The sequence below is a fragment of the Chrysochloris asiatica genome, unplaced genomic scaffold, assembly GCF_000296735.1.
Source record: "Chrysochloris asiatica unplaced genomic scaffold, ChrAsi1.0 scaffold00146, whole genome shotgun sequence".
In the NCBI taxonomy this organism is placed as follows: domain Eukaryota; kingdom Metazoa; phylum Chordata; class Mammalia; order Afrosoricida; family Chrysochloridae; genus Chrysochloris; species Chrysochloris asiatica.
Window position 1 is genome coordinate 1,372,707 of NW_006408664.1, and position 23,572 is coordinate 1,396,278.

The following is a 23,572-nucleotide window of genomic DNA, read 5'->3' on the forward strand; positions in this document are numbered from 1 at the left end:
CCAAAGCCGTGCATTCCTGAAGTTTCAATTGGTACTGAAATTCAAACTGCTACCTTATGATTGAAGGAGCTCTGGTAGCACAGTGGTTATGAATCAGGCAGCGAGCCACAGGATCAACAGTTCGAAACTACCAGCTGTTCCGCGGGAGAAAGATGAGGCTTTCTGCTCCCGTAAAGATTTACAGCCTCGGAAATCCTGTACAGGGTCAGTATGAGTCGGAATTGACTCCACGGCACATAACAACCACCACCTTATAACTAATTTGCACATCCAGCTTTGTATTAATATTTTAAGGAATCCAATCTGTTAACTAAAGAAGTCTTATTATGGGGTGACATTTATAACATGGTTCCAAGCACTCCTGCTTAATATGAAAGGAAAGACTATTGAAAAGGAAATGGAAAACACCCACGAGTAAGCGGTATCCCACTCTGAAATTTTGCCTTTGCCAATTAGATACTGTGGTTCCGTAGCCTATCATCAATTCCAACTCATAGAAACCCTATGCAAAAAAGAACTGTGGGGTCCTGCGTCACCATCACATTCGTTTTTAAACTTGATCCCATTGTTGTTGCCATCTCATTGGGGTTCTTGCTCTTTTTCACTGGCCCTTCACTTTACCTAGCATGATGTCCTTCTTCAGGGACTAGTCCCTCCTGACAGTAAGTCCGGTGTACGAGAGACGAAATTTCGCTATCCTGGCTTCCAAGAAGCATTCTGGGTATACTTGTTCCATAACAGATTTCTTTGTTCTTTCTAGCAGTCCATGGTATTTCTAATATTCTTCTCCAACACCATTACTCAAATGCATTAGCTAGTAACTTTCTGAGACACGAGCTCTCTAAGATTCCCAAGTTATGTTTGAACTTTGATGCAGAAATATACAAACAAAACTCCCAAAATGCTTTGAAATCATTTTGAATTCATGCATGAATCCTCAGAAGTACCCTCCAAGACATATTTTACCCACTTCTGGTCCTCCGATCCCTTGCTCTTAGAATTTTTCTAAAATTTGTTTCCCTGATGCATCAGAGAAACCATTCCCTAAACCCTTATCAAACTCAGATCCAGCCATGGCGCCAATCTTAAAAAGGGATGACGAACGTCCTGAGTGTAGCGGTGGGAACACCCTTTCATTACAAAGGCAAGCGTCTTCATGAAAGCGGCAGGGTAGGTTACGAGTGGAAAGAGGCTTAATTTTCTTCCACTTTCGGTGCTTTATCTTGATAGTCGGGCTGGGAAAAGAAAAGAAATACCGGTTTTGCATCTGCGCAAAAGCATCCTAAAGCGCGCTTCGGGATATCCGCCCGGCGGGACGAGGGAAGACTCGCCCCTCCTATTCGCCGTGGCCTTAACGCTTTCCTTTCCCTCCGCGGAGTTTCCCTTCTTCCCCTCTGACCTCGAAAAGAAGGGGGCGGGGTCTTGAGGGCGGAAGTTGCAGTGCATTGTGGGCACTCCTGGAGCGGCGGAGTTGAGTCTGAGTGAAAGTGGCGCGCTGACCCTGACGTTACCCGTGGAGGAGCTGCTAAGATTCGGACCCCGGCTGGATTCTGGTGCCTCGGGCCTTCGAGGCGGAGCGGACCACGCGGGGCAGCAGCCGCGGAGGCACGGCAAGCGTTGCTGTAGGGGGGGCGGCTCTCCGCGGCCCCGCGGCCCCAAGACATGGCTCATAACAAGATCCCGCCGCGGTGGCTGAACTGTCCGCGGCGTGGCCAGCCGGTGGCAGGTAACCCGGGCGGGAGGGAGTCTGAATCACTTGGTTAGCTCTGGAGTGGGCCGTCTGAAGGGCGCAGCTTTTGGTGGTTCCGAGCCCGTTAGTGGTATTTCGGGATGGAGATGTGCTCAGTCGGATGAAGCACTGTGGATACGTGGGAACCAGGACAGGAGAGGGTTGGTCGGTGGGTGGGGACACTTGTCACTAGCCTGTAAGACTAAATATTGTGATCGCGAAGGTAGACAGAAGGTTTGTGTGGGCAGAAGCCGAGGACCCAGAAATATACAGTACTTTGAAGCTCAGACAGAAGTTTGTGAATCTTTCAGAATTCTTGGAAGGGGACGGTGTCAGTGTTGAGTTGCAGGAGGACTAACAGAAAGTGGAGGGGAAGGTTCCCAGCGGGATTATGGGGCGTGAATGAGACTAGGGTACTAGAGTTTCTTGTGGATTTCTAACCTTTATTGAATGTCACATACAATAAGCTTTACGTTTCAAGTGTATAGTTTCATGAATTTTGAATGTATGTATGTGTCTTTGTATGTTTCCTGGGTGGTGCAAGCTGTTTGCACTCAACTACTGTGGCACTGTAGGATAAGCACTGGACTATAAACTGCAAGGTGGGCGGTTCAAACCCACCAGCCGCTGCTCGGGAACCCTATACAAAGTTGCTATGAGCTGAGTCAACTCCGCAGCATCTTAACAACATAACATCTCACCTAGAGGTTGGTGGTTGGAACCTACCCAGCACCTCCAGAGAAGAAAAGCCTAGTGATCTGCTACTGTAAAGATTGTTGTTGTTGTTTAGTATCGTGGAGTCGGTTCTGACTCATAGCGACCCTGTACAGGGTTTCCAAGGCTGTAAATCTTTACGGGAGCAGAACGCCTCATCTTTCTCCCGTGGAATGGCTAGTAGTTTCAAACTGCCCACCTTGAGGTTAGCAGCCTGATTCGTAACTACTACATTACCAGAGCTCTGTAAAGATTACAGCCAAGAAAACTGTGTAGAGTAGTTCTATGCCGTTTTACATGGGGTCCACTTGAAGGCAACTGGCTTGATTATATTGGGTTCGCATTCTATGAAATCACCGATCAAAGTTTACTTCCATTTCTAAGCCTTCCTCAGGAAGCCACCATCTGTTTCTTGTCTTTATAGAATGTTAAGTTCCGTTGAGTTGGTTCCGACTCATAGCAACCCTGCATGAGGTTTCTGAGGAGCGACTGTGGGTTTCAACCGCCGACATTGCAGCTCAAACTGACTTTGTGGTCCAGCGCATTATTCCCTAGCACCACATTTTCTAGAATTTAAAAAGTAAATGAAAGTAGATAATATACAGGTAGTAGTCCCTGAGTTACCAATGTCAGAGTATTTGTTTGTTCAAGGGAGATTCAGAAAGTTAGTGGAAAACAGAATAAAAAGATACTGGAAATTTTCCATGAACTTTTTGAACTCCCTTATGAATCAAACTCCTATGTACAACATGTCGTTTATGTACCAACTCCCAGAAAGCCTATTATATTAAAAAAAATTCAAGGTACATACAATGGTTTGTAATAACATTTGGATTTTTTTTTAGCTACAGGCATAAAAATGTTTTATTGTAAGATATTTTAGTGTATCTGGATATGTTTTTTGAAAAGATATTTATGCATAGAAGGGTACACTGTCTGTGAGGGGATTTACAAAAGTTAGTGGGAAAATTCCATTATCTCTAAATTTCATTATCCACAAACTTTTTGAAACCCCTTCACACTGTATTCTAAGACAAACATTTGACTTAAAGACGGTAGATATGAACCACACTTAACTTATGATTATGTAGATAGTCTTCTTAAAGACAGACTTAGGAATAGTACTTGTGCTATGTGAGGGCTGCCTGTATACTCTTTTAGGTGAAAGATTCTTGGTTCTTTCATTAAGTATATGTATTTTGAGATTCATGTTATTGCATGTATCAATAGTCATTCACTTTTAGAACTGGAATCCTCATACACTGCTGGAGGAACTGTAAAATGATGCAGCCTCTGAAAATGGTGTGGACTTCCTCAAAAAGTTGGAAACAGAAATACCGTAAGACCCAGCAATCCCTCGACTTGGTATTTATCCTAGAGAAATAAGAGCCACTCACTGTCTTCGTATCACTATTTACAACAGCAAATAGACGGAATCAGTCTAAATGCCTATTAATGAAAGAATGAATAAACAAACTTTGGTACATACACATAATGGAATGCTATGCAACATTCAAGAATAAAGGATCTGGGATACACCTCATAACATGGATGAACCTACAGGACATTATGCTGAATGAAATTAGTCAAGCACAAAAGGACAAATATTAAATGAGACTGCTATTGTCAAGAAAAGGTTTTCACGCTGAAAGAAACATTCTTTGATGATTACCAGGAATGGGAGGGAAGGGAGAGTGATTCACGGGCTAAAGGATTATTGTTGTTAAGTGTTGTCGAATCTGTTCTGTCTCATAGTGACCCTATATAGGGTTTCTATCTATGGATAGAGCAAGGTGAATGAATGTGGGAGGAAGAGTGGGAGTGTTTTTTAAAAAGTAGTAATTTTTATTATTGAGTAGTATTCCATTGCAGGATATACTACAATTTATCTGTTGAGCAGGACACTTGAATTTCCAGAGTTTGCCTGTTACAAATAAAGCTGCTATGAACGTCATGTACAAGTTTTTGTATGCTTTAGTTTTCTCATGACTGAATCTCTCTCTAGAAGAGTGGTGATCACGGTAGATGTCTGCTGAATGTTTTAATAAACTGACAAAGTCTTTTCTGGTAATATTTTATATTCCCACCATCAATTTGTGAGAGTTCCATTTACTCCACATCGTTTCCAATAGTCTTTTTAATTCTAGCCATGTTACTAGGTGTGTTTGGAGTACAGTGGCTCTGTAAGATAAACACTGAACTATGAACCACAGGCCTGGTGGTTCGAACCCACCAACTGAGGCTGTTTTCTCCTGCAAAGATTTACAGCTTTGAAAACCTTAATAGGTTTGCTGTGAGTCCGAACTGATTCTGAGGCACTCACAGAGCAATAGGTGTGTAGTTGTATCTTATTGTGGTTTGAATAATGATGTTGATTACTTTCTGTGTACTTTGTTATTTGTATAACTTCTTTTGTGATGTGTAGTAGAACAGGATATACTAGCAACATTCTTGCAAGCTGTAGTGAAAAATAAAGAATTTTACACACATTTTCATTTCCTGCCTTTCATATTTACTTATTTGTGCCCATTCCAAAGGAAGATGATCTAACTGGATGCAGAAATTATTGAACAGTATCATTAATATCACACATAAGTAAAAATTTGCTGCAGATAATTAAAAAATTGGTTGAGAAGTACTTAGACAAAGAACTGCCAGAAATTCAAGGTGGAATCAAAAGAAGATGCAGAATGAGGGCTATCATTGATGATGTCATATGGATCTTGGCTTAAAGCAGAGAATACCAGAAAGATATGTACCTGTGTTATGTTGACTATGCATAGAAAATTTGACTGTGTTGATCATAACAAATTATAAATAACATTGCAGAGAAAGGGAATTTCAGAACACTTAATTGTGCTCATACAGAACTTGTATGTAGATCAAGAGGCAGTCATTTGAACAGAACAAGAGGATAGGTTTGGGTATCAGGTTTGTATACTTTCAGCGTACTTATTCAGTCTGTATGCTGAGCAAATAAGCAAATAATCCTAGAAGGTGGGACTATATGAGGAAGAAGGCAGCATCAGGATTGGAGGAAGACTCATTAACCACCTACTATGAGCTCTGCTATTGTAGTGGTTACGAATCGGGCTGCGAACCGCAAGGTCAGCAGCTTGAAACTACCAGCTATTCCTTGGGAGAAAGATGAGGATTTCTGCTCCCTTAAAGATTTACAGCCTCGGAAACCCTGTACAGGGTCACTATGAGTCGGAACCAACTCTATGGCACATAACAAGAACAGCATCTGCAGATGACACAACCTTGCTTGCTGAAAGCAAAGAGGACTTGATACACCTTCCGATGAAGATCAAAGACTACAATCTTCAATATGGATTACATATCAACATAAAGAAGGTAGAAATTCTCACATCTGGATCAGTAAGCAACATCATGATAAATGGAGAAGAGATTGACGTTGACAAGAATTTCATTCTACTTGGATTTACAATCAATGGTCATGGAAAAAGCAGCGGGCAAATCCGCTGTAAAAGAGATCTCTGAAATGGTAGGTCATGCTTTAGACTGAGGTGTGCCATAGTAAATAAGATGGTTGGACACAGTGGCTGCAACAATGGGTTTGACATAGTAACCGTTTGTGATGGTGGTGAGGACTTGGCAGTAGTCTTTACAGAGGGCCACTATGACTTGAAATTGACTCAGTGTCACCTAACACCGCCACCTGTTTTCTTTCTCAGTTTTTTTTTTCAATCATAAAAGTAATTTGTACTTATTATAGAATTTCTTTGATATTTTGTGTATTGAGGAATGTACATTATGACTGCTTAAATTTTCTCGTTGGAAGAACTAGATTGCATGTTTGTGCTAGAAGTTCATAATTATCTAGAATTAGAATATGTTGTGAAGTGCCATTGAATCGGTTCAAACTGACCTCATGGTTCACTGTGTATTCTGTAGCAACACACCAGGACTCCACAGCGCCTCCCATAGATGTTGTTGTTAAAGTGCTGTTGAGTCAGTTCTGACTCATAGCAACTCTATATAGGGTTTCTGAGGAGCAGTTGGTGGGTTTGAACTGCTGACCTTGTGGTTCATAGTCCAGTGCTGATTCTACAGTGCCACATCAGGAGTCCATAGATGGTACTGATTATAGGTAATCTGCCCGTTAATGGGTCACCATCACTCATTAAACCAGACTTTTAATCAGGAGAGCTCGTGGAAGTAGAACTAAAGTTTATTTTTGAAGAAGTCTCCTTTTTCCGAGTAATAGATTCCAGGTGAACGCTTTGAAGAAAGAAATTCTAATTTATTAATAGTAGATGACTATTACAACATAAAATCACTTAGCTTCTGTGCCGCTAACCACAAGGTCAGCAGGTCGAATCTATCAGCTGCTCCTCGGGAGAAAAATGTGAGGCTTTCTTCTCCCGTAAAGATTTACAGCCTCAGAAACCCTGTACAGGGTAGCTGTGAGTTGGAACTGACTTGTTGGCCCACAACCACCACGACCACCGTATTTAAAAAGGAGAATGGATAGAACTTGTTCCATGCAGAATAATGGAAAGAGTAAAAATTAGGTCTTAAGTTTCTGGTTTATGAAACAGTATCATTAGAGTTTAGTGGGGGCGAAGCAGTTTGGTGGAGATCCTGTTGCTTAAATAGAGATACTGAGTTGACAGTTGGATATATGATTTGAGATTCAGAGAAGTTTGAAGTTGGACACATACATTTGAGAGTCATCAGCATAAAGAGACAGCATAAAGGCAATATTTAAAGACATAGTATTTGATTAGTCATGATAAACAATGCTAGTTTCTCTTAACAACTCCCCAAATTTTATACTTCATATTAATGTATGCCCTTATTAATCTGAACAACTCTCTTCTCCAAATGGTGACTCTCTGTGCTCTTTTCATTTTAGGATGCTGTCCTTTTAAACATGTGATCTCTGAGGTTGCTATGGAAGAGCAAGAGCAGGTTGTTTCCCAGATGTTTTATGACCAGTTTTGGTAGCCAAGAAGCTCTTCAAGGAAGGAGTTGTCAGATATGTTAAATGCTGCTGAGATAATGAGTAAGATCCTAGGGAAGTTGGTAGCAACATGGAAGTTGTTGACCCTGATGAACACTTTCAATGGTACTGAGGGGATCAGAAGCCACATTGGATTTGATTGAAGAATTCCTTGCTAGGATGGAAACTAATAATATCCAAAGACTAGATGTAGTAGGTTTAGTTTGCTGGGACTAATGAAGACAAGAGATGGTGCCTGAAACAGCAATTGTTCCTCTCCTGATACCAGGGATTCTGCCTTCTAAGAATGTAATCATCTCTGGTGGTGGTAGTGGTTATGTGCCGTGGAATCGGTTCCGACTCATAGTGACCCTGTGCAGGGTTACCGAGGCTGTAAATCTTTACAGGAGCAGAAAGCCTCATGTTTCTCTTGTGGAACAGCTGGTAGTTTCGAACTGCTGACCTTGTGGTTTGCAGCTCGATTCATAACCACTATGCTACCAGAGCTCCTTGTAATCATCTCTTTGTTGTTGTTGTTAAGTGCCGTCGAGTCGATTCCAACCCATAGCGAATCATTTCTAGGACAAAAGGAGGAGTGAGGAGGAGACTTCTGATTGAACTGTCTGCTACCTTAAATTGGAGCGCAAAAGCTAAGTTACGTTCAGTTACAGAGTAGTAAATAATTCTATTTGTCTACACATGTACACATAGTGAATTGGAGGTGAGGAAGTTATGATAGACTCATATATATTTAGTTTTTTTATTTTATTTTAAAGTTGGCTATAAAAGAGTACAAATGAAGCATTAGTTGGACAGTAACATGGCCAGGCTGCCTGTTGTTGTTAGATGCTGTCAGACTGTTCTGATCCATAGAGACCGTATGTACAACAGAATGAAACACCGCCCAGTCCTGCACCATCCTCACAACTGCTGCTATGCTTCAGCCCTTTGCTGCTGCCACTATGTCTGTCTTAGGCCAGGTTTTCTAGAGAAGCAAAACCAGTGAAACATATGTATGTATGTGTGTGTTTGTGTGCTGTTGTTGTTAAGTACTATGGAGTCAGTTCCCACTCATAGCGACCCTTTACAGGGTTTCTGAGGCTGTAAATCTTTATGGGAGCAGGAAGCCTCATCTTTCTCCTACGGAACAGCTGGTAGTTTCAAATTGCGGACCCTGAGATTCGTAACCACTACACTACCAGACCTCCTATAAATATATATATATATGTTGTTGTTGTGTGTTGTGACTCAGCAACCCTGTACAGGGTTTCCGAGGCTATAAATCTTTACAGGAGCAGAAAGCCTCATCTTTCTTCCACGGAACAGCTGGTAGTTTTGAATTTCTGACTGTGAGATTAGCAGCCTGATTTGTAATCACTATGCTACCACTATATTTGAAATTCAGTTGGAATTAGATTCTAGAAAAGTGGTCTTTGTTTTCTTTTATTTGTCTTTGTCTATCAGAAGCAGAGCTCTTGGTAGCGTAGTGGTTACGAATTGGGCTGTGAACCGCAAGGTCAGCAATTTGAAACTACCAGCTGTTCCATGGGAGAAAGATGAGGCGTTCTGCTACCGTAAAGATTAACAGTCTCTGAAACCCTGTGCAGGGTGGCTATGAGTTGGAACCGACTCCACGGCACATAACAACAACAAACATACATGTATGTGTATATATGAGATTTATTATCAAGGGAATGACTTACAACTGTAGAGTTCCAGGTCCCCAGTGGAAAAGAGAGACAGCCTATCCCACATGTCCATTATATTGGGAGCAGGCCACACGCCCAAGGAAACGTCCTTTCAGTTGATTGGCTGTACATAGCAATCATCATAGTTATGTATGCCTGCATTAGGTTTCATCACCATGGGAATAAGCACATCTTAATTGCTAAACCACTAGAAGTCCTGGCCTAGTCAGCTTGACACCTATAAACTATATGCATAATCTCTAAGTAAAGAAAATTTTTAAGTCATACTTGTGCCTAACATGATATAACTAAAACATTTACAACCAAAAAACGCGCTGGCCCCATTTACATTGTATATGTCACAAGTAAACAAAACAAAAAAATTGATGCATGCCTACAAAACAAAACAGAAAAAATATATTTATTTAAATGTCCAAAGGGCACATTCTGTGCCAACCATGTACCATAGGCATACAGACGTACTCAGTCCACGGGCCTTGAGTCTGCAGCTGCTCTGTCTTTCCATGGCATCGCATTCATTATCAAAAAGAACATCTCAAGATCTATTTTGAAGTACAATGCTGGCTGTGATAGGACAGTATCCATCCTGGTATTGACACTGTGGGATAAAGTACTGGACTGAAAGGTTGGTTTGAACCACAGGATTGGCAACAGCAACAACAAGGAATACCAGTTAATACAGCTGTTATTAAAATATGCACACTAACCACTAAAGCTAGTAATGATGCAAATGAAGAATTTTACTAACTTCTTCAGTCTGAAATTTATCAAATACAATCAAGATGGATTGATAACTACTGGTAATTGGAGTTCAGTGGTTGGAAACAAAAAGGAAGGATCAGTAGTTGGAAAATATAGCCTTGGTGATAAGAAATAATGCTGGAGATCGCATGATAGAATTTTGCAAGACCGATGGCTTCGTTGCAAATACTTTTTTAAACGACATAATGGAATGCGTACAAAACAAATTGACTGCATATATGGAAAGAGATGGTAGAAAAGCTCCATGTCATCAGCCAAAACAAAACCAGGGGAAAACTGAGGAACAGATTATCAATCAATTGCTCATATGCAAGTTCAGGTGAAACTGAAGAAAATTAAAACAAGTCCATGAGAACCAAAATATGACCTTGATTATATCCCATTTGAGTTTAGAAATCATCTCAAGAACGGATCTGATGTAGACACTAATGACTGAAAACCAGAAGAGTTGTGGGATGACATCCAGCACATCATACAAGAAGAAAGCAAAAGGCCATTAATAAGACAAGAAGGAAGGAAAAGACCAAAATGGATGTCCGAAGAAACTCTGAAACTTGCTTTCCTGTGTTCCGGAATACTCATTTCCCACAATGTTGTCCATAGTTTGTCTTGATTCACATATTTGAAAGCTTTTGCATAGTTAATAAAGCACAGGTAAACATATTTCTGGTATTCTCTGCTTTCAGCCAAGATCTATTTGACGTCAGCAGTGATATTCCTCGCTCCATGTCCTCATCTGAATCCAGCTTGAACTTCTGGCAACTCCCTGTCAATGTACGCTTGCAGCTGTTTTTGAAATACCTTTAGCAGAATTTTCCTTGCATGAGAGATGAATGATATCGTTCAGTGATTTCCACATTCTGTTGGGTCACCTCTCTGGAATGGGCTCAAATGTGGAACTCTTTCAAGGAGTTGGCCAGGTAGCTGTCTTCCAGATTTCTTGACATAGGTTAAGTGAGTGACTCTAGTGCTTAGCCGTTTGTTGAAAGATTTCAGGTGTATTCCATCAGTTCCCAGAACCTTACTCTTTACTAATGCCTTCAGTGTACCTTGGACTTTTAATTCATTATCATTGGCTCTTGATCTCATGCTACCTCTTGAAATGTTTGAACACTGACTTTTTTTTTTTTTTTTTCCTATAGTGACTCTGTGTATTCCTTCCTTGTTCTTTGTATGCTTTCTGCATCATTCAGTATTTTGCCCAAAGAATCCTTAGGTATTGCAAGTTGAGGCTTGGATTTGTTTCTTTAGTTCTTTCAGCTTGAGAAATGCTGAGCGTGTTCAACCTATTGGTTTACTAACTCCAGATCTTTGTACATTTCACTATATTTGTCTTCTTGAGCTCCTGTTTGAAATTTTGGTCAGCTCTTTTCCTTCCTCAGTCCTCCCATTTGCTTTAGCATCTCTACTCTGGAGAGCAAGTTTTAGAGTCTCTTATGACATCCTTTTTGTTCCTTCCTTTCTTGTCTTCTTAAAGACCTTTTGCTTTCTTCCTGTGTGATGTTCTTGATGTCATCTCACAACTCTTCTGGTTTTCAGTCATAGTGCCTAATGCATCTAATCTTTTCTTGAGATGATTGCTAAATTCAGGTGGGGTATGTTTAAGATCATATTTTGTCTCTTGTAGACTCATTTTAATTTCTTCAGCTTCAGCCTGAACTTGCATATGAGCAATTGATGATCTGTTCACAGTCTGCCCCTGGTTTTGTTTTGGCTGATGATATGGAGCTTTTTCACCATCTCTTTCCATGGATGTATTTAGTTTGATTTCTGTGTCTTTCATCTGGTGAAGTCCGTGTTAATAGTCATTTTTTATGTTGTTTAAAAAGGTGTTTGCAATGAAGAAACTGTTGGTCTTGCAAAATTATGTCTTGTGATCACCAGCATTGTTTCTATCACTGAGACCATTATTTTTCAATTACTGATCCTTCCTTGTTTCCAATCTTTGCATTCCAGTCACCAGTAGTTATTAATGCATCTTGATTGCATGTTTATCAATTTCAGACTGAAGAATTTAGTAAAATTCTTCAATTTCATCATCACTGGCTTTAGTGGTGGGTACGTACAAATGTGGCAACAATAGTGAGGTTGGCCCAGGATCTGGCAGTGTTTCCTTCTGCTGTGCATAAGGTCGCTATGAGTCGGTACCGACTTGATGACACCTAACAACAAAAACAAGGAGCTCTGGTAGCGTAGTGGTTACGAATCGGGCTGCGAGCCTTAAGGTCAGCGGTTCGAAACTACCAGTCGCTCTGCGGGAGAAAGATGAGGCTTTCTACTCCCGTAAGGATTTGCACCCTCGGAAACCCTGTACAGGGTCGCTATGGGTCGTTACTGACTCGAAGGCACTTAACAACAACAAAAAAAAACAATGTAAATTTGAATAATAGTGGTATTAACTGGTCTTCCTTGTAGACACATGGCTATTATCCTATCACAGACAGCATTACACTTCAAGATAGATGTTGATATGTTCTTTTTGATGATGAATGTAACACCATTCCTATTGAATTTTTCATTTGTGGTATAGTAAACCATGTGATTGCTAGATTAAAAATGGCCAATACCAGTCCATTTAAGCTCACTAATACCAGGGATATCAATCTTTATGTGTTCCATTTAATTTTTTACAACTTCCAATCTTCCTAGATTCATAATTCATACAGTCCATGTTCCAATTATTAGTGGATGTGTGAAGCTGTTTATTATCATTTAGAGATATGACCCATCAGCAAATGAAAGTCCCGAAAACTTTACTCCATTCGTGTCAACATATTCAACTTTACTTTGAGGAGGCAGCTCTTCCCTAGTAATAGAGTGTCTTCCAACCTGAGGGGCTCATCTTCCGCCACTATATCTGACAATATTCTGGTGCTATTAATTATGTTTCAGTATTCAATATTCTGGTGTTGTCTCACAGTGTTTGACTACTATTCTTAAGTTTTTCGGTGGCTGAAATTCAGAAGTAGGCCAGCTCTTCTCTTTCCAGGTTTGTCTTAGTCTGTAAACTCAGCTGAAACCTGTCCACCATGAATAACTCGGGTGGCATTCAAAATACTGGTGGCATATTTTCCAGCATCACAGCAACAGGCAAGCTACCACAGTGTTGTAAACTGACAGATCAGTGGTGGTGGACAGACTTCTTGTGTTAAGTGCCATTGAGTCACTTCTGACTCACAGTGAACTTATATAGGGTTTCCAAGGAGCAGCTGGTGAGTTTGAACCACTGACCTTGTGATGAGTATGAGGAACTGAAGGTGGAACTGAAGGTGGCATGATGTGTGTGGGGGCAGTTGATTGAGGGTTCTTCAGAAGGTAAGAAGGAAAGAAATCAAGAACAAAAACTAAGAATTGAACTTTAAAAGTAGGAGGGATGGGAGAGAAAGGTTAAATGGGCTGAGATACAGCAGAGGTGTCATTTTGAGAACTAACGTGCATCTGACTCAAACTGGTATTTTCAGTTGCTTCATATATATGTGACAGCTGGACAGTGAATAAGGAAGACTGAAGAATTATTGATGCATTTGAATTATAGTGTTGGCGAAGAATATTGAATATATGATGAACTGTCAGAAGAACACATAAATCTGTCCTGGAGGAAGTACAGCCAGAATGCTCCTTAGAAGGGAGGATGGTGGGACTTCTTCTTTAGTACTTGAACATAGTGTCAGGAATGACCAGTCCCTGGAGAGGGACATCATGCTTGGTAAAGTAGAGGGAGGGCCAGCGAACAAGATGAAGACCCTCAATGAGGTGGATTAACACAGTTGCTGCAACAATGGGCTCAGATGTAGCAATGATTGTGGGATTGGTGGTGTAGGACTGGGCAGTGTTTCCTTCTGTTGTATATAGGGTTGCTATGTACAACAATTACAATAACAACAGTAGATTAACTGCAAAGGTGAGGCAAGTTTCTGTTCATAGAGAGGTAGTGTTGAGTAGGCACAGGTCTGTTATTTATAAGTGGTGTGGCTTTGGGCAAATTACTTAGTCTTCTTGTTTTGGTTTCTTCATCTGTAAAATGGAGATAATAACAGTACCTACTTTATTGTTAAGGAGCTCTGGTAGCGTAGTGGTTACAAATCGGGCTGCGAACTACAAGGTCAGCAGTTCGAAACTACCAGCTGTTCCGCGGGAGAAAGATGAGGCTTTCTGCTCCCATAAAGATTTATAGCCTCGGAAACCCTGTACAGGGTCGCTATGAGTCGGGACTGACTCCACGGCACATAACAACAACAACTTTATTGTTAGTACTCCAGGTGGTGCAGCAATTAAGTGCTAGACTGCTACCAAAAGGTTGGCTGTTTGAATCCTCCCAGTTCTACTGAAAAAAGACCTAGTCTGCATCTATAAAGATTATAGCTTAGAAAACCCCATGGGACATTTCTACTATGTGTCGTAGGGAGTTTCTGTGAGTCCATCTAACCTAACAACAGCACCTTACATTTGAAGTAATGTATGTAAATTGTTTAAATGATACCTGAAGTATGTTAAGTTTATGTAACTCCATAACATGACTTCATAATATGTGGCTGCCCCCTCCCCAATGGAATGACAAAATACTTACAGTTGGAAAAGAGGTGGGAGCCTGGAAAAGATTGGAGATTAGGATTTATAGTGTTACCCCTTTGTCTGGCTGTGTGATACTACATAGGATCCTCAGCCACATGGGTGTAAGTGCAAAGAAATCAGGAGCTTGGTACCTGAAGTCTGAGTTTTTCTCAGCTGAGTATGACTGTGTAATGGGGCTAAGGGTGGCAGATGTTAAGGGTATATATATAAGACTGATAATGATGATTAATTTTGCACGCTGATGTTGGATGGAAGGAAAATGAAGGTTGTAAGAGCTGGTGGAAACTGGATTGGCTTTTTCAGATAGCAATGCGAAGGAGATGTCTATTGGGATGAATCTTAAGAGATTACCTCTAACAGACTGTGCTAAAAAATTATTTTTAAAATTATTTTTTGTTGTTGAGAATATACTCAACAAAACACACATTGATGTCTATGTGCACAATTCAGTGATATTGATTCCATTCTTCCAGTTGTGCAACAGTCTGTACCCTCCTTTCTTGACGTGTTCCTCCCTCACTAACATAAACTCACGACCCTCTAAGTTTCCTATCTAATCTTTCAAGTTTTATCACATTGGATTGTTTAATTTTTTTAATGATGTTTATTATTTTTGGTAGTTTTTTCCAGAATAGAACGTAAGATTTATGAGGGAAGGGATTTTTATCTCTCTGTGTATATGCATGTATTTTTCATGTATATTTTATGTGTATTCCATGTGTGCTTCTACAATAACGCTTGGCACATAGTTGTTGTTAGTTGCTACTGAGTAGATCCAGACTCTTGGCAATGCCATGTATGTAGAGAACTGTTCTTTAAAGTTTTAAGGCTGTGATTTTCAGAAGCAGCCTGCCACGCCTGTTTTCTGTGGCACCTTTTGGTAGTTTGTTGTTGTTGTTGAGTGCCGTCGAGTCTATTCCAATCCACAGAGACCCTGTATAGGGTTTCCAAGGAGCAGCTGGTGAGTTTGAACCTCCAAATTTTTGACTAGTTTTGGAACTCTTGCTTGTACTACCCAGTGCTTCTTTGGGTACATAATAGGTACTCATTAAATAGCTGTTAAATAAACTGTTGGAAATGCCCTCGTGTTGGTTCCTACTCATATCAGGTTTCCAAGGAGTGGCTGGTGGGTTTGAACTGCCGACCTTTCACTTAGCAGACCAATGCTTATCTTACCAGGACTCCTTAAGTGAACTGCTGTTAAGGGCTGTCAAGTCGATTCCGACTCATAGCGATTCTGCACAGGGTTTCTGAGGCTGTAAATCTTTACGGGAGCAGAAAACCTCATCTTTTTCCAGCGGAACAGCTAGTAGTTTCGAGCTGCTGACCTTAAGGTTTGCAGCCTGATTTGTAACTACTACGCTATCAGAGCTCCTTTTAAATGAACTAAATGAAGTATAATCTAGGCAAGATGATGGTGGAGCTGATAAGCAGTAGTTAGAGTCTGGATCTATTTTGAAAGTAGCTATCACAGCGTGTGCTGACACATTAGCTGGGTATGAGAGAAGGGAAGGAGTTAGGTTAACTCTGAAGTTTTTGGCCTAAGCTGCTGGAAGAAAATTGGTATAATTAGTTGAGAAGGGGAAGACTCTGAGAGGAGTGGGTCTTGGAGTTTGAATACTGAGAGCTCAGATTTGGAGGTCAAGTCTGATATTAAGACATCAAGTAAAGACATCAAATAAAGACTAAGACAGAGATAAGGAAAGGTTTGTTTGGAGATATGAATTTGTGTCATCAGTGTATTGATAGTTTTTAAAGCCATGAGACCAGATGAAACATCAAGAAGGTGAATGTTGGTAGAAAAGAACTTCAAGGACTGAGCTCTGGGACAAAACCTAGAGGGCTCTATGAGAAGACCAGTAAAGGAGACTCAGGAGAGACCTGAGAGATAGGGGGGAAACCAGGAGCAAGTAGGATCCTGGAAGGCAAATGAAAGATGTGACTCAAGAGAGAGAAAAGTGACCAATTGTTTCATATGCTGACAGCTTAAGTAAGGTGAGAACTGAGAACTGACCATTAGATTTAGCAATATGAATGCAATTGTGTAAAAATAAGTTAAAATGGGTGATTTAAAAAATTGATTGTAAAAGGTGACTTCTCCTATACACATTGTGATTCAGAAAAAGAAAAGGCCAAAAAGGTTACTCTTTGTTGCTGATGTTATAAGCACTGCTAGTAGTTGAAGCAGTGATTTTGGTTATTAGAATCCTTTCAGAATTAGCATATCTTAGAACTTTGAGGTACAGAATAAAGTTCTAAGATGGAGAAACTTTCAACTTCATATTAAAAAACAATGATTAGGAGTTTTAAATTATTGATTTATTTCATTTCATTATCAGTTTTCTAGCATGACTTTGAAAGTATTAAGGCAATAGCTTTTTAGTATAATGGTTTAGAATTTAGCTTCTATACAGAAGTTCCATTCACTGGGTATTTTTATTTTGCTGTTATCTTTGATTATCAATGTTTAGAATTTATGTTACCCTTAGAAATTCCCAGTCAGTATCTTTTAAAAAGTATAAGGTAGATTGAGAATACTTCATGAACAGTCAAATTTACAGATATTTTTCCATTTAAACTATTTAAAGAAATTAATTTTGCAAATTATTAATGATACAGTTTTATCCTGAAACATTTTCCTTGATGAAAATTATTACCCATCTTAATGTTGTTTAGGAAAATTCTTACCTCTGAAGACAATGTTAGGACCAAGATATGACAGTCAAGTTGCAGAAGAAAATCGCTTCCATCCCAGTATGCTTTCAAATTATCTAAAGAGTCTAAAGGTAAGAAACAAAATATTTTTCTGGTACTGATTTCTTATATTATATCCCTCTTTTTTCCTTCAAAAAGCATTTCCCCTAAAACTTGTAATTTTGAAAGAATTAATAGACTTACAGGAAATTGCAAATATAGTACTTATAGTTCTGGAGCTCTTTTCCCAGTTTCATAGAACTGTATTGTAATATGAAAACCAGTTAATAAACATTGGCATAGGACTGTTAACTACCTTAATTTTGCTTATAATAAACCCACACAAATAACTAAAACATGATCTTATACACATAAAACATGGCTACCTGCATAGGAAACTAGTGGGGATGTGCTTTTTACAAAAAACAAACAAGCAAAACAAAACACAACCCACAGCCTAATACTCTTTATTTATGTAAAAATATGAATATGCTAGATCGCAGACTTTATTTTGTTTTTATCAGATTTTATGTGTTTGTTCATGTGTGTATGGTGGTGGTTACAGAACTGTTCCATTCCCATAAAGGAACTCCCTCATTTTACAGTCATGCCCTCTTTCCATTCCCATCTGTTCTCCATCTCTATAGTTTTCTCATTTCAAGAATGCTGTATAAATAGAATCATATAGTATGGGACCTTTTATGGTTGACTTTTTTCACTAAGCATAATGCCCTTGAGGTCCAGCCAAGCTGTTGCATGTATCATAGTTCATTTCCTTTTATTGCTGAATAGTATTCAAGTGTGTGGAGGTCATATTTTGTTTAACCATTTTCCCATTGCAGGACATTTGAATTGTTTCTGGTTTTGGTATATTTTGTATAAAGCTGCTGTGAACCTTCATGTATAGGTTTTTGTTTGAACATAAGTTGTTATTTTTCTGGGATAGATAAATGCCCAAGAGTGTAAATACAGGGTCATATGGTAAATAAATATTTAGTGTTACGAAGTATTATTTTCTAGATAAATACATATATTTTCCCATCAGGTAGGTTTTTAAGAGTAAATTAAAGTATTTTTTACATTATTCTGGCAAAATAATGATTGCATTGGTTTCCTGTGACTGGCATACAAATTACCATAATCTGGGTGGCTTAAAAAACCAGAAAGTTATTTTCCAAATTCTAAACGGTTATTTGAAATCAAGGTGTTGGCAAGATTGGTTCCTTTTACAGGTCCTGGGGAAGAACCTGCTCCACGTCTCTTTCTCGTCTTCTGGTGGTTGCCAGCAGTTGTTGGTGTTTTTTAGCTTGCAGCTGTATTACTCCATTCTCTGCCTATGGCTCATGTCGCATTATCCCTGTATGACTGTATATAGATTTTCCTCTTCTTATGTAGACAGTAGTCAATTGGATTAGGGCCTAATCTAAGTTGACTTCATTTTAACTTGATTACATCTGCATAGACCTTATTTGGAAATAAGGTCATATTCACATTTACCACAGGTTAGGATTTGAACATAACTTTTTTGGGGACACAGTTCAACCCACAACACTGAGCTGTTATATTATTGTTATTTTTTTAATGTGTTCTTGATACATTACCATGGACCCTGTTGTGGTGCTGTAGGATAAGCACTGGACTGCTAACAGCAAGGTTAGCAGTTCAAATCCACCAGCTACTCTACATAAACCTATACAGGGTTACTATGAGTCAGAATCGACTCGATGGCACATAATAACAACAACAAATACTGCCATATTTTTGAATGCTATATGACCATATTTTGCTATACATGTAAATAACATGCCCATGCATATAGAATACATAGTATTTGTAGGAAATTAAAGCAAGGAAGAAGCTGCATAGTTTGCAAAAAATTCCCAAGCAAAACCATATAACACACACATTGTTTGTGTAAAAGTACAGTGTTTTCCCTACAGGACACTACTACTATATTAAATATATATCGTTGTTGTTTCTTGCTATCTAATCAGTTACCTGCTCATAGCAAACTTAGGTACAACAGAATGAAACACTGCCTTGATTTGCACCAGCCTCAGAATTATGCTACACTTGAGCTCTTTGCTGCTGCCACTGTGCTAGTCCGTCTAGTTGGGGGTCTTAGTGCCTGTTAAGTACAAGGGGAGGCTTCAAAATATTCATGGAGAAATTCTGTTTGTTCATGGACATTTTGTAGATCTATCATATAAAGTTCATATCATGGGATAGAAAAGTAACTTTTCCATGGAACAGCTGGTGAGTTTGAACTGCGAACCTTGTGGTTTGCAGTCCAGTGCTGATCCTATAGCACCATACCAGGATTCCCTTGCTTACTTATAGACCTTTTCATTTTCATTATCACTAATTAAATATGTTGTAGACATTATGCTGAAAGATTGGGTGTAGAAACCAGGTAGCGTGGGTTTGAATCTCAGTTTGCCAATTAAAGTTTTATGGGCAAGTTACATAGTCTCTTTATGTTTCAGATTTCTGAACTGTAAAAAATTAATGCATGTAAATAAAGCACTTAGAGCAGTGCTTAACATAGAATAACAGCTTAGTTTAAACCACAAAATAACCTTATGAAGTAGATAGATATTGTTATCCTTATTTCATGGATTGGGATTATATATTATAAAAATAAATATGTATATGTAATGTATGTGGGAGTCCTGGTGTGGTGCTGCAGGATAATATGCTGGTCGGCATATTATCACTGTGTGTCAGAACTGACGCAATGGCACTTAACAGCAATAACATATGTGTATATGTACAGATACATTCACATGCAGCACATCACACCCATGTGCATGTACAGTATTTGGGGGGAGTTACATTACACAAGGCAGTTTGTTTCTTTTTTTGTAATATTTTATTGTAAATTATGCAATAGTTTACATGGGAGAACATTAGTGTTACATTCAGTCTATCATATATCATTTCATTGCCGTGGTTACAATCCCCTTCATGCATCATCAAACAACCAAAGGGTATACCCTGCAAGCCTGCCTCCAGGTCCTCAGCACACAGCTCATCTCCCTTTCTGGATCTAAATACCGCAGCTGCTCCATTTCTCCACGTCATCGTCTCTGCCTTCATCTCTGGCATGACTGCTTCTCTGAGTAGGGTCCCACTCTGCTCTTCTCCCCTCCTTTTTTTTTTTTTTTTCTTTTACATTTAATAAATATTTATTAGCACCTATGACCAAGGCACAATGGGGGTAGAAGATCTCAGGAATCTGACAGTCAAGGACAACTCATTATAGACAAAATGAATGTTCAGAGGAGCAGCCCATAATCATAGCTCTCCACTCAGGCAGTGTGATAAAGTACTGGCTAAGGGTGACTAGCCAGTCTGGAAGCCCATTTAAACTTGATGTGTAAGAACTAACCATTTTAGGTTCATCTTCCTCTCAACTTCCACAGATTCCTATCAAACAAGTTGTTTTTCCAGTCACCTTCTAAAATCTGAAAGATTATTAATCTCAGCCAGACTCCATATTTTCTAACACCTGATGGTGTTTAGTGCTGAATAAAAGCTCCTCAATAGTTTTTACAGTTATGAGGGACTCCAGAGAGGCTTCAGTACCATTAGGAATTAGTTCCACCTTTGGCACTTACAACATGGATCACTATGACAGAATTTTTTTCCCAACATGGCTTCTCTGATGTTGAAAAAGATATGAAGTTCGGGTGAAGTCTTTTCCGCATGCATCATACTAATAGGGTTTCTCACCAGTGTGAATTTTCTGATGTTCAATAAGGCTTCTATTTTGAGTAAAGCTTCTGCCACACTCATTACATTGATAAGATATGGAAGCTTCAACATTTTCCCATTGGTTTTCCATTCTAACCTGGCCTTCCCAGTTCTCTCTACGTTCAGAATCCTGAATGTTTTTGTCCCCACCATGGATCCTCTGATGTCTCAGGAGATGTGAACTCCTCCTGAAGGCTTTTCCACACATATTGCACTGGTAGGGCTTCTCCCCAGTGTGGATTTTGTGATGTTCAAGGAGGCTGCAGCTCTGACTGAAGGTCTTCCCACAGTCGTCACACTCATAGGGCTTCTCCCCCATGTGGGTTCTCTGGTGTTTGATAAGGTTTGAACTGTGACTGAAGACATCGCCACATTCTTCACACTCATAGGGCTTCTCACCAGTGTGAACTCGCTGATGAATGACGAGGGCAGAGCTCCTGATGAAGGGCTTGCCACAATCTTCACATTCATAGGGCTTCTCTCCAGTGTGGATCCTTCTGTGCTTAGTCAAGCCTGAACTCTGAGCAAAACTCTTTCCACATTCTTGGCAGTAGTGTCGCCTACTTCCTGTGGCAATTTTTTGCCTTCTGTGTAACCTGCCCTCCTGTCCGCTAGCTTCTGCACATGGGGGAATGTGGGCAATATCTTCACCCAGGTATTATGGGCTCTCCCCAGGTGGTTGTACTAGATGCTCCTCATCAGGAGACAAGTCCCTGATCTTAGTCTGTATTTCACCACCCAAGATGAGGTTGCCACTGTTCTCTTGTCTCTCATCTAAGTAGAGGTTTGCTTGAGATGAGTCCAGCTGTGCCCATGCAGGGGCACTCCCTTCCTTTTGCTACAAAATGTCTACCTTTACATTTCCAACCCTCACAGTCAGTCCTGATAACAGTTATTCAATCTTGTATCACAAGAGACCTATCTTCATCTCCTTTCATCAGCCCTGCCCAGACAGATTGGATACTACTCAGTGGAGATTCTACCTTCCTCTACGACCTCTGGATCTAGACTCCCTCTTGAAAGCTTGTAAGCCAGTTACTTCTTGCCTTTGTAGCACCCCTATTTTGGGTAGCCAAAGTCCAAGTTGCCCATTCCTGTCTACTCTGTGTATGGAGGGGGTGGGAATGATCCTCACTATAAAGATTTATTTCCTCTTTTGAGCTACTGCATCCATAGTTGTAGGTCAAGTTCATCAAATTGTATCAGATTACTTTTTTTTCCCCTCTTCTTTCTTCTTCTAGTTGAACTCTGATCATCCAGTCATTGAAGCCAGGTCAAGTGGGTATTATCTACAAGTGTGGGTGTTCTTATGCATATGCCCTGTCTTCTTATCAGCTGGATGCTTCACTCTCCACTCTAGTCCTCTGGGGCCTAAGAGTCGCCAGGTCTTGCCACACTGCTGGCCAACCCAGTCTCCACCCGGGTTCACAGGAGTTTATTGAACATTGTAGGGCTTAGCTCACAGCTTCATTGCTATTTTTCCCTCACTTCCCCTTATCAGTGACCAACATAGTCACCAATCAGAGTGTGTATTCCCATTGAGTTTTAGTCATGGAAGAGGGTTTGCCCTGAGGTGACCCAACCACTTGCCTTGATATTTCCTGGGCAAGCAACTTGCTTGTTCTTGTAGTAATCAGTTGGACGGCCTATATTGTTTTGTATTTTTCCTGTTGGACTTTCTTTCAAGAAGTGTCTTATGTTCTTCTAGCCACTCCAGGCTGGTCTGCTTGCCCTTTCACGTGGAAATTTTCCACCTCAGAAGATTCTGGATGCGGTTCAGGATTCTACCTATGGTCTTATGTAATGCAGAGGCTCTGCCAGAAGCCTCCTTCACTGGGCACGTTGAAGCCCCATTTCAGGTGTTCCAATCAGTTATACCACTCGTCTGTCAGTTTCTCATGCTGTGGTGGCTTGTGAGTTGCTGTGATTCTGAAAGCTATGCCACTGATAGTTTAAATACCAGCAGGGTCACCCATGGTACACATGTTTCAAATGAGCTTCCAGACAAAGATAGACTAGGAAAAAGGAGTGACAAACTACTTCCGAATACTTAGTCACTAAAAATCTTATGAATAGCAGAGAAACATTGTCAGATATAGTGCTGAAAAATGAGCCCCTCAGGTTGAAAGGCACTCAAAATGCGACTGGGGAAGAGCTGCCTCCTCAAAGTAGAATTGACTGTGATGATGCAAATGGAGTAAAGCCCGTGGGAGAAAAGCCCGCGAGACCTTCATTTGAGGATGGGACACAACTCAGAATGAAGAGATACAGCTGTAAACATCCATTGAAAATCGGAACATGGAATGTATGAAGTATGAATCTGGGAAAATTGAAAGTTGTCAAAAATGAAATAGAATGCATTAGTGAGTTGAAATGGACTGGTATTGGCCATTTTGAATCTGACAACCACATGGTTCACTATGCCGGTAATGACAAATTGCAGAGGAATGATGTCACATTCATTGTCAAAAAGAACATATCCAGATCAGTCATGAGGTACAACTCTGTGTGTGATAGGATAATATCCATGCGCCTACAGAGAAGCCTAGTTAATACCACTATTATTCAAATTTACACACCAACCACTAAAGCCAGTGAGGATGAAATAGAAGAAGTCTGCTAACTTCTTCAATGCAATCAAGATGTCTTGATCATTACTGGTGATTG

The 23,572-nt window shown here is 40.0% G+C and overlaps 1 protein-coding gene and 1 pseudogene across 1 annotated transcript in view; one reads left to right on the top strand and one right to left on the bottom strand.

Annotated features, from left to right (window-relative positions):
* Positions 1–1,662: 1,662 nt before the first annotated feature.
* The window catches only part of RNGTT (RNA guanylyltransferase and 5'-phosphatase), a 385,215-nt gene continuing 363,305 nt past the window's right edge, over positions 1,663–23,572 (top strand). Inside the window, exons 1-2 of the mRNA XM_006870664.1 lie at positions 1,663–1,726; positions 17,132–17,241. Of these exons, the coding sequence (XP_006870726.1) occupies positions 1,663–1,726; positions 17,132–17,241 (174 nt within the window). The remainder of the gene's footprint in view (positions 1,727–17,131; positions 17,242–23,572) is intronic.
* LOC102837883 overlaps positions 20,781–23,572 on the bottom strand; it is a 10,769-nt pseudogene continuing 7,977 nt past the window's right edge.